The 14,685-nt window shown below is 40.9% G+C and overlaps 2 protein-coding genes across 2 annotated transcripts in view; one reads left to right on the forward strand and one right to left on the reverse strand.

Annotated features, from left to right (window-relative positions):
- Positions 1–14,685, forward strand: part of MCM9 (minichromosome maintenance 9 homologous recombination repair factor) — a 47,938-nt gene that overhangs the window by 15,191 nt on the left and 18,062 nt on the right. The gene's annotated exons all lie outside the window — the stretch shown is intronic.
- On the reverse strand, positions 3,861–14,588 carry ASF1A (anti-silencing function 1A histone chaperone). The gene is made up of 4 exons (XM_057368980.1): positions 14,322–14,588; positions 10,730–10,845; positions 6,074–6,250; positions 3,861–4,571 (listed from the first exon to the last, which is right to left on the reverse strand). The coding sequence occupies exons 1-4, from the start codon at positions 14,428–14,430 to the stop codon at positions 4,359–4,361; spliced, it is 615 nt and encodes a 204-aa protein (XP_057224963.1). The 5' UTR covers positions 14,431–14,588; the 3' UTR covers positions 3,861–4,358.

Raw genomic sequence — 14,685 nt, forward strand, 5'->3', positions numbered from 1 at the left:
AGCAATATCTTGTCATGTTAGTTGAAGGTTTCAGGTCTTATACACTTTTAACACATCCAGGCCAGCCATCATCAGACTTTTTCTGATGGCAAGCATTTCAAGCAGTTGATTTTTGGATGGATAAGAGACATCTTCGGGATTCCCTTTACCATACCATGAAGTCCTTSTTTCCAGTTTGTCTAAATGTAGGTCTGCCCCACCCACCTAGTGAGATGATAGGACAAACTGGAGGATACCCTTATTTTGAAAGGTTGGCCTCCTTATCTCATGGTCARAGAAGTTTTGGACCTTCTTTGGAGGTAGACTGAAAAAAGTTTCTGCAAGTTCAGTTCAGTTCTTAACAGGGTAGCCAGTTCAGTTTAGCCAGTTCACTTACACTAGCCACTGCCTCTTGCATCTGGTGTGGCCCCTGTGCAGCACACACATGTCCTTCCTCTGACCTTCTCTTGTCTGCAGTTAAGCCAGTCACATGCTTTGCCATGGACACTGAGTACCCAGCCATGCCAACAAACCAGCATTACCTAAAGCTGGAAGTCAAAGTGTATCCGCCCTCCATCTCTTCCTGAAATGGCTGAGTTCCATGTAGAAGCCTCAGGTTTGCCTTTCAGAAAGCCTTCTTAGTGCTTTCAGCTGGCTCTTCCTTCTTATATTGTCTTTGCCTAGTCCAAAAATCAAGGAATTTGATTTTGATTTGATCAAAATTCCATGCACACTGCCAGCCTGTAGTTGTCAGTTTTGCTGCATCTTCCTGGCTGGCACTTAGCAGAGCCTCYCAGCTAACAACCACAGCAACAATTAACCCCTCATCTCCAGACCAGACTTCTGTGGCTCTTAAAAACTGAGATAATCTGCGAGCTGGCAGACAACTGTGCTATGGATAAGGAGTAGGGTAGTTACATATGTGAAGGATCTGCAGCTGTCCACACAGAAGCCAGATATAGTTAACTTTGCCCTTTTTTCTGCCTCTGGTAAATGAGGATTTGCTACAAGTGTACATGCATAGCACGTTAGGGGTTTTTCCTTTTTCTTTCATACCAGCATTTTCGGATGGCAGTGGACAATCAGTCTAGCTGCAAGTGGCTAACTTTCATTCTGAGCTGACTTCCAGAAAACCAGCAGTTGAGGCACTACAAAGAAAATAATGGACTCTCAGATGACCAGAATTTCTCCTTGTGACTTTGTCACTCACATCTCAATACGGATTGTCTGGCAAGCTATAAACTAAGTTACTGTGKTTATTGTAGCAAAGTTCTGAGTTGCTTCATTGTTGAAGATAAGGGTTGGCTTTTTCAGTGGAGCTTTGTAAAGCCACTGGAAAGATCAAATTTCACTGGTCTCAGTTATGATGGAGCTGAAGCCATTTTGCTTCCTTCAGATTTACATGTCATTCAGAGTGAAGGTGATGCCTAAATACATCAGTGACTGTAAGGTGAAGGGACTYTTTTTCAAGTTGGACATAAAAAACCCACATATTTTTCATCCATAATGTTACCTTGTCTGATCTGCTTACTTTGTACACTGCTAACCTCTGATAAGTATTACAGTCTTCTAAAGGTTTGTCTGTCCAAGATAAAAACACAGTGAGTTACATCATCAGTCCTGTCAGCAGAATCTGTAGAATTCCTTTGCATCTTGGTGGCCTCTGCAAGTAAAGGGTTGTGGGAAGGTGAATTCATCTTCAACCTTGAAATTTTAATGCTGTGATGTTAACCCTGGTTGGCTGGGTCATGTGCATAGACCTGCTGTTCTAAAACTTTCAGAGATCGAGGAAAAGTCTTTGCAGATGCCCTACATGCATTCTGTCTTTTAATACCACTAAGTTTGTGCTGTGATATTGCAGTCTCTGGAGGACTGGAAGTTGGTTTCTCAAATTCTATCTCTGGAATGTGATTTTGTCAGGAAATGCAATACTCAGAAGGCAGGGTGTATGAATTGCYAAGATCTGGGCAAAGTTGCAAAGACCTGAGGCACCCAGCCTCTTAAAAAGCATAGAAATGCTATTAATATTGCAAAGATCACGAGATAGGGTTGTTTATCTCCGATTTTAACCAAGTACCGCATTCTTTTTCCARCAAGCACTGGGTCAGTTCTATCCAGGCCCCATTAGTGGACCAGCTAAGGTGGTGCCAAACTGTACTGCAGCATCCTGCCACAAACAAGCTTGAAGTTTATTGCACCCAAGTTCTCATGCACAGATGACTTTTTCCTCCTTAACAGAACAACAGAGCTTTGCTTTTCAATTCCTCTAAMTTTAATGTTGCTGGGTGACATCATTTTGCTGACTGAATTTTGTAGTTGGTTTTGCAATAGCAGCAAYACAGTTTCCTTCCATCACTTTGTGGCATATGCATCTAAAAAGCCTTCATGCTRCCAATGGATGGATTCTGGTTACAGCTTGTACTTGGATCATGTTTTCATTTGAATATTCAATAGATGCAAGAGTTTGACATACTACTACAGTAGTCTTAATTCAAGGAAGACTTCACAAGCCTGTCAATCTTTCAGCACTTAACTAAGTTATTTACATGCTTACATTTATGAGATATCTTAAATAAATTTATAAATAGAACATAAAGTGCATGAAAAATCTCAAAATGTTGCTGCAGACCTAAAAATTGCAATATAACTGAAAATCCAAGATAAAGTTCACAGAAYTTCAGCCCTCAAGTGAAGTAACTGCTAGTTCAGGGAACCAGCTCTTTGTTTTAAGTCATACCAGTCAGTATTAATATTTTTAGAGTGCTGGTTATCACTTCAAAACAATTACAGAGAGATTTTTAAGAGCATATATTAGAACTAGGCCTCTAAATAATAGATTTCATTAATTCATCCATCTACCCTAGGTATGCTGAGTTTCCAAGAAAAACCTGTGCGTGTACATTCTGATCAGGTTATTCCTTTCCGGTTTAAAAAACACACATTTGAAATACAGACCATTTCACTAACTATGTGGAAAGACAGAAGCACTGTCTGGGACATCTTCATCCCCATTAGAGATGCAGAAAGAGAAAAGAAAGCATTCTATTTTTATTCAGAGCTACACTGTCAATCTTCATGAAATCTACCTTTTTTTGAAGGAACCTATAAGGGTTCATAATTTAGGCAGTAACTAGTAAATAGCAGAACTATATYCCTGTAATCTGGTAGAACAGATTACAATTGAAATGCACACACAGGCAGAGTAAATGTATAAAGCTAATGAGGATTGGAAGGAATAACTAATGTCTTAAGTCTTTACTGCTTAGTTCCTTTTGTCTTCACAGATGCCTCAGGTAATAGGGATGTCTCAGTACAAGAGCTTCAGGGCAAGTAATGTATTCTTGAGTGTGTCATGCCTGCCACAACAGGGCTTTTACCAGTGCATAGCATTGCCTTTAAGGGTAGAGAGAAAACAGAAGTTTAGAATTCCAGGTATTTAAAAAAATGAAAGAAAACATCTAAACTTCTTACTACTAGTAAAAAAGACTACAGAAAAGCATACCTGAAAATAAATACACCACTGAGTAGTGGTACACAGTAAGAGCATTTTGGGATATTCACACTATTGCTTTTGAGACTTAGAATCTTCTTGTAATTGCTTGCATCCTTCCAACCGTGTRTGCTATTAGGGTGGTTGAAAAAAGGTTCTTTCCTGAGATACCCACCCCAATCCACATGAGACACTTTACTGAACAAACCACAGTTTGACTAAACAGCAGCAGGAGATTAAAAAAAAAAAAGTCCTAAAAATCCAAGATAGCAGATGGTAAATCTCAAATTGCATGCTTTAAGTAACAAGTATGTGCCTYGAAAGGAAAAGAAGCTTGCACCTAAAATTATACCGTGCTGTCTGCTTTCAGAGCAAAAGGACATTTTGGGACTKTTTTGTTTGTTAATAAGAGATACTTTTTCTTTGCACTTCGTCTAATGACAGTTTTGTTCTTAAGCTGCTATTAAAGGGCACTTTATATTTGGCAATCTGGATAGCAGAGATGAGGACATGGCATTATTCCTTCATTTTGCCTAAATGTTTTAAATTTTAAATTTTTTTTAGCTTTTAATAGTGCTTACAAAGTAAGGGGGGARGGGGAAGAAGAATACATGTACTTGAATCAGGTTTGGTTTAGACCACATAGAATAACACATTAGAAAAAAAAGGCAATTACTTAAAAATAGTTGTATTTATATTCCACAATCTGCTCAAATACTGTTTGTTGGGTTTTTTTGTGGGTTTTTTTTTTTTTTATAAACTTTCTACACGATGCTTTAAAACAAGTTCTTCACATTGTTTTAACTATGTACTTATGGAATTTGAGGGAAATAGTTCTGGTTGTTTTTACAGTTTAACACATATACAGTACCAAAAGGATGGTGGTTAGTCACATGCAGTCCATATGAGATTCTAACATAACATTTAGTGAATTTTCTGATGTTGACCACCCCTTTGATGCTGAAGGTAATGCATCTGTGGAAAGCAGGGACTGTAGATTTGGGTTACTGCTCTCTGCATCTTCCAGTTTTTCAGTGTTGTCCTCCCAATTAATGTGGAATCTTGTGACTCTGGGATTAGATGCCAAAATATTCCTTTGAAGCTGGGAAAGAAGAAAATATATGGATTGTAATGTGTACATCTCAAACTGGAGCTCATACAAATACAGATTTTTTTTCCTTTTACTCCCCATCGCCTTGTTTGAGTAAAACGATTTGTTTAAAAAGGGAACTCACATTAATGTGAATCTATAGCTACTACCTATGGATCAGAAATCTGCTTACAGTACACCACTTYCATTTTCCCTATATTCTATTCTGCAAAACAACCACTCTCTCAAGAAAATATTTTAACTGTTCTAGAAGGTCAAGGCTGTGAAAGAGATCTGCAAGTAAAGTGCAAGTATTTATTATTTTATTCAGCTTTTAGTAAAGCAAGTAACTTCCACATTCATAAGGATTTTACAAACCACAGTACTTCATCAAATTTTGCATCAACTTCATGATACTTGCAATACCWATCAGTATCATCAACTTCTCATCTTCATTTAAAAGTACAACCTATGCTTAAACTACCAAACTTTAAACTAAGTTTAATTACTAAGAGGATTTTTACRAAAGTTCTAAAGTAAAAACATTTCTATTTGGAAGCTACTAACACTGTGGCAGTGAACATGATAAATCACCTATCTTATTCTCATGGYTGGCCTTCAGTTGCCTTTGAAAACATCTTGTATTTATTAATGTATCTAGCCAAAAAAGAAAATACTCCTTTTCTCTTTGTTTTGAAAAGGAGTGAAGGTTTATATATAGTTATCTGAAGGATGGCAACTTAGCACCAGGAGACATTCATTATGACACTTAAAACTCATCACAGGAAAAGTTTGCTTTGTTGATTTTATTTTACAAGAAAGTGTACTTTCATGAAGTATTACCTGACCCCTTATGCAAGCTAAAAAAGACCAWTTCTTTTTTAGGACCTAGTAGGGCTTATTACCCATTAATCTCTTTAATAACCTACTTGTGCATTTCCATTTTGTCCCAAGGTCACATTAAGGACTCTGTATTCAACACGATATATTTTTTACTTAATCTGTATACTTCCTTTGTCGAAATGTCCATTCATCAGACAATCATCCAACCAGGCTACCCATGTTCTCTCACTTTACCCCTAACTTGTTCTTCAGTTCATTTGTTACAGTTCTGCAGAAACTGACACTAGAACAGCTGGGTAACAACTGTAGTAAATAACTGAAACTTAGTGCCAGGTTGATGGTTCTAGCAAAACATTATTTATTTTTTCTGAAGAACAGAGCCACTTTGTCAATAGTGGCGCAGGTGGAAATAAATCCAACAGTTTATTTCACATCAGCGTGAAATTACAGGCAAGTCTTCAGCATGGTGGAGATTCTGAATAGTTTCTCAGTGTTATCCAAATTTATGACAACTACATGGCACTTGTAGTTTGTCCCTCCAAGTATTTTCCACTATTTGACGCCTCATTCCACRCACTTTATGAAATCGCTTGAGGTTTGGTTTTGCTTTTTAAAAATCTCTTTCATTAAGCATATCTCCTGATACACGACTAGAACAAAACATGCCTTACCTTAGAAAAATCTGGCTTTACTGGTGGATTCTCTCTCAGTTCTGTTTCAGTGTATTCATTGTTTACATAGTAGCCGACTCTAATAAATTCTTGACCTCGGTAAGTGCAAGTAATCAGCACAACTGTGACTCCTACTGCATCTGCATCTGGAATAAGCCCTGGGTTAGGTGCATCAGCCTAAATGTGAAAGGGAAAGATAAATTAAAACTTATACCACATGCCTACCTAGCAGAGGAATCTCAAGCAGTGTGTTTTAGCAGCTAARTAGTGACTATATTTAAAATTGTTAACCAGAAAATAAACTGCTTTCACAACATCAACCCTAGATTTAGAACACCATCCTCTAAAGACAGAATTAGAGTACAGTAAAATTGTTTGCTGACATTTCTCATGGGCAATTGGACAGGTGTGATCCAAAACTGCTTTTAAATATATGATCAGCTGAACCATTGTTTAAACAGGGGTATCAACATCACTCCAGTTTTACCGTGCCATTGTTCTCCAGCCCATCTTGGCAACTTGGTAAAGCAAGATTATTTTCTTGTATACCCTCAAGGGTGAATTAGTCTATATGTGTGTTTTTAATAAAATTAAATCCTTAAAACTTCAGACTGCAAGTTATACTTCAGCAAGAAAGGGGATAGGCTATGGTGAGGTTTGAGCTGTTCTACATATTTCTAGGATAGGAATGAAGTACTTTTTCTGGCTTCATTCCCAATACCTATATTTGTTAAARTTTATGCAGTTAAATGCATCATCTCTCTAAGACACTTGACTATTTTTAGCCAGTATGCAAACCTAATTAATAAGCAACTGATATAATCTACCTYGGTGTCTTTACTTACCAGGGCTCTGTAGTTATTTATCAATAAAATCTGCCTCGTAAAATGTGGCTCACATCAGTCCCTTAAAATGCTTCCCAACTAAACACCTATTGATAAAATGTGATGCCTGATTCTGCTGCAGGATTTAAAGTAACAGCAATACAGGCAGAGAAAAAAAACAGCGTCATATTTACAATTCCAGGTGAGGATCTGAAGTCAACAATAAACACCCATGTTGTGAGAACAAGTTGGTATTAGTAACGTGTGTTTAGATGGCTTGGGTGTAACAMGCCTTGCCTAAGGACAGAGGATGACTGGAATTAATTACTGTTGTCCCTCTCATTCCTACTTTTCTGTAGTATTTACATGCTCCAGCATGGTGAAATTTGGGAGCTACTGYTCATGCAGCATTGGCTTCTACTCTTTGCCACTTTGATTCAAGGCAGTCTGGCTTTTTGTGAGAAGMTGTAGACACTTTGCAGAAGTGAGTCAGACCTCTCAAGTACAAAKACACTAGAGGGATGAGAAGAAATCAGGGAATAAGGTAGAACTGATCTTCCTCTAGGCCTGAAGGAAATAGAAAATGATGGAATGGCTTYACAACTAGCATGGGGGAATGGAAAAAATGGCCAAGGAACAGAATAAATGCAGAATCTTGAGAAAATCACAAGAACTGCCAATGCAGATTAAATCATTACTTCAATTCACTAGTCTTGTTCTAACTGCCCAGAACTATTAGATCACTTTAAATTCCACAGTAATGGGCAACAAAGGGACCCTGTTCCATTTAACTCCCCATTAAACYCAACTCACATCCTAATGTAGGATCTTAGTTTTCCAGATTCCCATTGTCATTTTCTGTCTTCTAATATCCTATGACACAGTTCTGAACCCAAGGAAATACTCTGTTCTAATCCTACTTAACTCTCATGCATTTTTTGCTGCACGAAAAAGACACTGGAGGCTGTTTAAAACAGTTTTCTCAAATTTTCAACTTCCTGTTTTTGATACCAAACCTCTTAATTACGCAGGAACCAAAACATCTATACAGGTGGAAGAAAAAAAGAACTTTGTATGACCAAATGATAAATAAGCAGATTATCTGCAAACAGATATTTTGATGGGCAGAGACAATAGATTAATTCTTGCATAAAAATCCCTGTCTTAATATGCTATTCTTATGTGATAAATTACTTAAGAATTTTATTAAATCAGCCATGTATATGTTGTCTGAAATYACCTTGCTTTTCCACATGATATTTATTCACATAGCTATTACTGCAAAGTAAGCAGCAAAGRTTATAGGCCCACTTAAGGATAGTTAATTATTTATGTACTTATATGCTCAAAAAAAAATCKGTGATTTTATTACARATTCCCAAGTGCATRGACAGAAGGAATCAGGTTTCATTAYATATATCTTGACATTTAGAAACAAATAGGCCAAGCTCTGGGCCTTTAYTACTGAAACCCTTTAAAACATAATGTTTTGGGGTTTTAAAACAAAAAGCTGCTTATATAAGTCCAAAAAGCACAATAATTGTCCATCTTTCTYTAAGGCTGAATTCCCAACTGATCCACAGCTTCTTTTCATCTAAGGTAGTATTTTTATCATCCTTGGTAATCTATCTTTATGGTACTCCATTTTAGTTTCTATTTCAGCCATTTTCCTATCTAGAAAAATCTACAGTGTATTATCTAAAAATTTTATACTCCTCTGCAAAGGTCCTTTCCTTATGCTATTCCCCATGAACACGATCTCTTTCCTCTGTATCACATGCCCCCTGCAGTTCTGTCTTTTGCCCCTTTCTTGCCTTTCCTTGTTTGTTTTCTCCATATCCCAGGCTGCTTCAGCTTAGTGAATGAAATTGCTTCAGTTATCAGCAAAGGCTTCGTGCAGCACCCTGGGTTTTAGTGGTCTTCTGTGCACCCATGAGCTGAGTCCTGCCTTCACCTGATATTCAGAGCCTTTGAAGCATAACATAATCAGACCCAACAGTACTTTCATAGGAAATAAACAGGATATTTTAACAGTCATCTCTTACAGAACCTATTCCAGTCTAAGCAAAACCTCTACATATCTCTTCCTAATTTAGCTGTAGTGTCATTTATAACCAGGATACAGTTGCTGAGACCATTCTACAGAAACTGCAAGACCAGTAAATTTAATTTGAGATCTTCCCAGTCACACAGCCAMAATATGCCTTTTTAGGCACCTGCTTCCTCCTCCTTCCCATCACCARTGAATCTTTGGACCTTTGACTGAGAACAGTACATTTTTTAAATTAGAAATATAAACACCAGCTGATTTCCCAGCATACAAGCACAAGGTAGCCCCTTTGAGWGCAATAGAGAATCACCTATTGCTGACCAATTAATGCCGTAAGCTGTAACGGCTTGATAATGGAAGAACTGTTAATAAAGGATGCATTTGTTACACATCTGCTTTATTTGTAGTGTGGAAAAATTAGGCCTGGCTCCAAAACCAAACAGGAAMATTTCACCACTGATTTTCATGTATATGGTTGATAAATGCAACCAATGCAACCTCCACTCAACCAATCCTACTCCTTTAGCCTGTCCTTTCACGGAAACAAAACAGAACAAAAAAGCCCAAAAAAAAAAAAAAAAAACCACCACCCCAAAAAAANACCACCCCAAAAAAACAAACACCACTTTTCCTGGAACTTACAGGATTAATCAGGATGTCACACAAATGCTGATACTATTTCAAAACAGTTAGAATAATGATGTGAAATAAGGGAGTGTATTCAGCAGCATGCTGGGGTTTTTTAATGCTTGTACTTCGGCATGCATTTGCCATTAGTTAATTGAATTTACAGTATTTGGGAAAATAGCAGGGTTCTTATAGAATAAGGCATACTCAGTTTCATCTGATTTTTTCATCCAATGGATTTTGCTCTCAGTTTACAAGAAAAATTCTGATATTTCATAGAAAAAATGTGGTAGTTTTAATAAAAATTATAGTTTTGAATTAAAAAAAAAAGAACAACAAACAATAAACCCCACCACCACAAAAGAAATCATCCCAAACAAAACAAAAAGCTTCTGTAAGAATTCAGGCAAGTCTACCCCCACACCCTCACTTCTGAGTTAAAATGGAAACAAGACTAGGCCAGTAAGCCATCAGAGCTGCTCTTTCCCTGTTTTCATTATTCCTTATTAACTTTTGACTTTAACAGCAGTATTTTAAAGRTCTGTCACATGCTCTAGACTTTTTTGTGCAGTCTTGAGCTACACACTTGTGTCCTAAATGCCTCCCACTTACCACTGAATTTCTATCTTTATTTTAGAAATCACTGTATTTTGTTATGATTTAGCGTGTTTAGCCAAACATCATAGTTGAACATGTGTCCTGATAAACAGAAACTAACTTCTTGATTGTTTTGGATGAGTTTTACAATTCTTTTGTTGGCCTGATCTTCTCAAGGTGTTGTCTACATTAACCTAGCATTCCTGATTGCCTGAAACTGCCACCAACAGCAGAAGAGGTGAGCCTGATGGTGCAGGTGTAAACCAGGCAACTGGCACTACTGAATAMAAACCAGACTGGTTAAAATTATCAGTAGCTATGGGAACTGTGCTATACCACTAATTATTGGTACTACAAATAAAATATATAACCAAGAAATATCAGGGGCAAGAAGTACAAACTCAAGAACATGCTTCAAAGGAAGGTATATCATGCCCGAGGAGCTCACTGAAGTATTTTTTCTAGCTTACCATTATTTTTCAGGTGCCTCTTAGTCTGATACAGTTATGCCTAAACAAATTAACACAACTCTTTTAGAAATGGTTAAATCAACCTTACCTGAAATACAAACATGTGTCTCCCCGCTGGAACAGGTCCAACTAAAACAGAGTCTAACACCTGATCATACTCTTCACTTTCAGCTGAACCCACATAAATTATTTTCCATTCCAAATCTACAGCAAAACAAAAGAATAAAATAAAAAATAACAAACATTAGTTATCTTTACAGTAAGGAGTCTTCCACTCTTGCCCATCTACAGTTTTGCATAGCCTCAAATTGCTTCTTTGGCAACAGGCCTAAAATAACAAGCACCTGTCTTCATGAGGGAGATTTACTGATGCCTGACCCTGTTTTTATTGAACCAGATCACCCCACTTTCTGTCTTTAGTCAGTTGTACCACAGAATCCCTCTACTTTCACGGTGAGGTCAATTTTCAAATTTTATACAGAGAATGGGGCCCATTTACTAATTGGGAGCTGTGTTGAGCATCTTCTCCAAAGTCTGTCAGAATGGCTACAGCAGAGGGATGATGCCTATAACTCAGCACATCTTTGAATACTGACTAACCTCCCAAAACCAAAATTCCCACCTTCCACATACACACCTCACAGCTTCAATTACACAAATCAGGGAAAGTAGTTAATTGAGTAAGGAAACCTGCTGGGTAAGCTCCAGGCGCACTAATTGTATGCCCCAATTCCTTCACATGTCACTTGTKTTACCTGGGAAGTACATAAAATTGTGATAGCATGACTAGACCATATTCTTAAAGAGAATGGTGCTTGAATTTTATCTACGTCCTGAAATGGAATAATAGACAAAATTCAATGTAGGATTTTGCTTTTTCAAATAGTGCAATAAATCCCAACATTTACTATAATTCAGTTTTTTTCTAACTCAGCCTGCCCCCCCCACAGTGTGTTCTAAAGTTGAAACTGCAAATTAGCCCAAACTAGCTCTTCCAGCTTTTCACCTTCCCTTTTTGATTCAAAAACAWTATGTATTTACACATATGAAACTAATCTTACAAGACATATTTTGTGGTTTTAAAACAAAAGTGAAAAAAATCGCCATTACAAAAACTATGAAAAACATTTTTTTCTTAATTAAGCTGTTGTTTCAGAACTGTACCTTAAAAGCTTCTGTGGTGTATTTCTTTTTTCCCTCCTTTTGAACCTCCTTTCCTCCCTTATTACCTTTGCAAAAGCACAGACCTGTATCCATTTACTTGATTAGTACATTTTGCAATATTCAAAGGTCTGCCTCAYGGTTTCTGGATGCAGAAATGGAATTTAAGCATAGAAAAAAAAAAGAGCACTTGAACAGAACTTGGCTGCTTTAAGATTCCAACTCTTTCCTCATTAGTGAAGTCTTCTTGCTTATGATGTTTACCATCAATGCAAGTTTTTCGAGTTTAACTATCATAATAAACAGGGTTTGGGAAGGGATTTTACTCCTGTACAACACAGCACAGTTGCCCAGGTCCTGTATCAAAGGTTTTATTTACCTTCTAAGCATGAAGTACTAGCTGTTGCCAGTACTGTAGGATACTCATCCAGGATAATTAAGAAGCTTTCTTCTCTGTATCTGAGAAGAAGTTACTATTTACAAGAAGTGAGGACTTTCAGGCTAAACTGATTATCACATCATCCTGAGCCATTATTCTAGAACAGTRTAAAGCTCATTCTAAACAAGTACTAGTATTTAGTATGAAAACTGGACTGTTTTAAAGTTATTTAAGTACCTTGATACAGGACAACAACTTTAAGAAGAGGGCTGGAGTTCATTAATTTAATTTTAGATCAGTGTTGCAGAGGATGAGCTGAAAACAGCACAGTAAACAGACATATTAGCACGGGAAAGCTAAGGCAAWGAGTTTTCATCAAGTATACAAACGCCGTGTTTATTCTTATTTTTAAATGTGAAAGATAAACTTTTAATTTAGCCTATAGTCTAGTTTTCGTTTTGGTGGGGGAAGCAAGCTGAAAATTCTGCACTGGACCCTCTGTAATTCTTCTCATCAATATTGTCCAGGATTAACTGTAACATAAATCCAGAGTGTGAGGAGCACGTAACATACAGCTGTGCACCACTGTGAGGAAAAGCCTTGCACCGAGCCCCTGTGACGGGCATTGCCGCCGGCCAGAGCAGGGGAGGGAGAGGGTCCRATGCTGTACTTCAGACAGGGCCAGGTTGACTGGAGAGATCCTGCCAGCAAGGTGGCGACGGGCATGGAGCACAGCTCCAGCTGATGTGTCGGTCAGTTGCAAAAGGGCAGGAGACAGGCGGCGGAGGCCTAGAGGAAAGCCCTGGCTCAGGCGAGACTTCCTCTAAAGTTCCCGCCACGGCCGCCGTCCCTCCCGCCCTCCCTCCCGCGCTGTCACCATCCCGCCGGCACGCACGAGTACGCGGTGCTGCAGAGGCAGGCGGGGTGAGGCGAGTTAAACCGCAGCGACAGCGAGCCTGCCAGGGCACCTTAGCCAAAACAGCACCCAACTCCCCTTCTCCTCGGCACCCAACTCCCCTTCTTTCTCCTCGGCCCTGCCCTCGCCCCCGAAACCGCGGGGCTCCCTGGCGAGCAGGCGGCGCTGGGCTCCGCCGAGTGCCAGCCAGGCAGTGTCCTCTCCCGCTCACAGGCTGCCCTGCTCCCGGGCAGCAGGCGCTGTCCGGACCCGCCGGCGGGCCGGAGCGCCCCGCATTGCCTCCCTCGCCCGGAGCCGTTTGAAACTCCCGCCCGCGGGGCGACGCGCGGCCTCTCGGGGTGCGTCCCACGGCCGGCCGAGGGGCGGCGCTGCGGAGCGCGGCCGGGGCGAGGGCGGCTCGCGGCCCGCCCGGCTCGGGGGAAGGCGGGAGCGCGGCCGAGGCCCTGGCTCAGGACGAGGGTCCCCGCGGAGTGGCGAAGCCGGGGCCGCCCCTCGCCCGCTAGCAGCTGCCGGTAACTTTCGAGTGACTTCCAAAAATAGTGACAGGCGGGCGGCCCCCTCCCCCCCGGCGGGGCTCCCGCAGCCAGCGCTCCGCTCCGAGCCGTGCCCCCGGCCCCGCGCACCCACCGCAGCTGCCCGCTGCCGGCACGCGGGGCCAGCCAGCCCGCCCGCCACTGCCTCCCACCGTGATTTTTCAAAAAAAAAAAAAATTTTTTTTTTAAATTATTATTACAATGGAGCACGAGGCCAGCGAAACGCGTCCCCGCGGAGCGTTTTCCGCGCTCCGAGTACCGCCGGGGCTGCACGCGCAGCATCCCGTGTGCCCGCGGGGATGCGCGGCCGCCGAGCCCGGTTCAACCCTCCTCTCTCCCGCTCGCTCCCCCCACGCACACACAAAGCTGGCAACATGGCTACCTCCACTCTAACAAGTTCCTCGCAACTTGCGGCAGCTCGCCGCCTCGCCGATGGCGGGGAGAGGCGGCGGGCCCGGCTCGGCGCCCAGGGCGGGCGGACGCCGCCAACTTTCCCCGGCGCCGGGCTCGGCGGGAGCGGCACATCCCCTCTCCCGGCCGGCACATCCCCTCGGCTCGGCACGGCGATGCGGCCGAGGAGGAAAGACTGTTAAATTGGAGGCGAAGGCCTGTGCAAAGTTTAAGCCTTAAATGCCCCGAGCTCAGAGCCCCGGGTTGCAAAATCTGTATCGGGGAGAAAAAATCTACTCACCTTCAGACAGGTCCTCTATGCACTCGAATGTGATTTCGAACTGGAAAGGATTGTAGAAAGGAGAAGGATTATCCAACACCACTACATTGTTCACCTGAACCTTTGCCATATTTTGGAAAAAAACACAAACAATAGGCAGAGCGTGTTAACGCCGCGCACTAAAGTCCTCCGTGCCGGGCTCCCGCAGCGCACAAGCCCCCGCGCCGCTGCCCGAGCGAGGCTGCAGGGCGGCGACTTCCACAAACTTTTTTTTTTTTTTTTTTTTTTTTTTTTTTCACCCACTTTTTGTGTGTTTTGTATCTATTCTTTTCTGTCGGCTGTCTGGCCAACAGCGACACCCTTCCCTTCTGACTGATTTTTTTTT

The sequence above is a fragment of the Malurus melanocephalus genome, unplaced genomic scaffold (genome assembly GCF_030028575.1).
Source record: "Malurus melanocephalus ecotype Western Australia unplaced genomic scaffold, MMel_1.1 scaffold_100, whole genome shotgun sequence".
Lineage (NCBI taxonomy): Eukaryota > Metazoa > Chordata > Aves > Passeriformes > Maluridae > Malurus > Malurus melanocephalus.

What these genes read in the sequence shown, in the direction of transcription:
- ASF1A (XM_057368980.1), bottom strand. Translation starts at nt 14,430, where the DNA reads ATGGCAAAGGTTCAGGTGAACAATGTAGTGGTGTTGGATAATCCTTCT. An exon ending in CATAGAGGACCTGTCTGAAG is followed by an intron (nt 10,846 to 14,321) that starts GTGAGTAGATTT and finishes GTTTTGCTGTAG; the next exon opens with ATTTGGAATGGAAAATAATT. An exon ending in TAAAGCCAGATTTTTCTAAG is followed by an intron (nt 4,572 to 6,073) that starts GTAAGGCATGTT and finishes CTTCTTTCCCAG; the next exon opens with CTTCAAAGGAATATTTTGGC.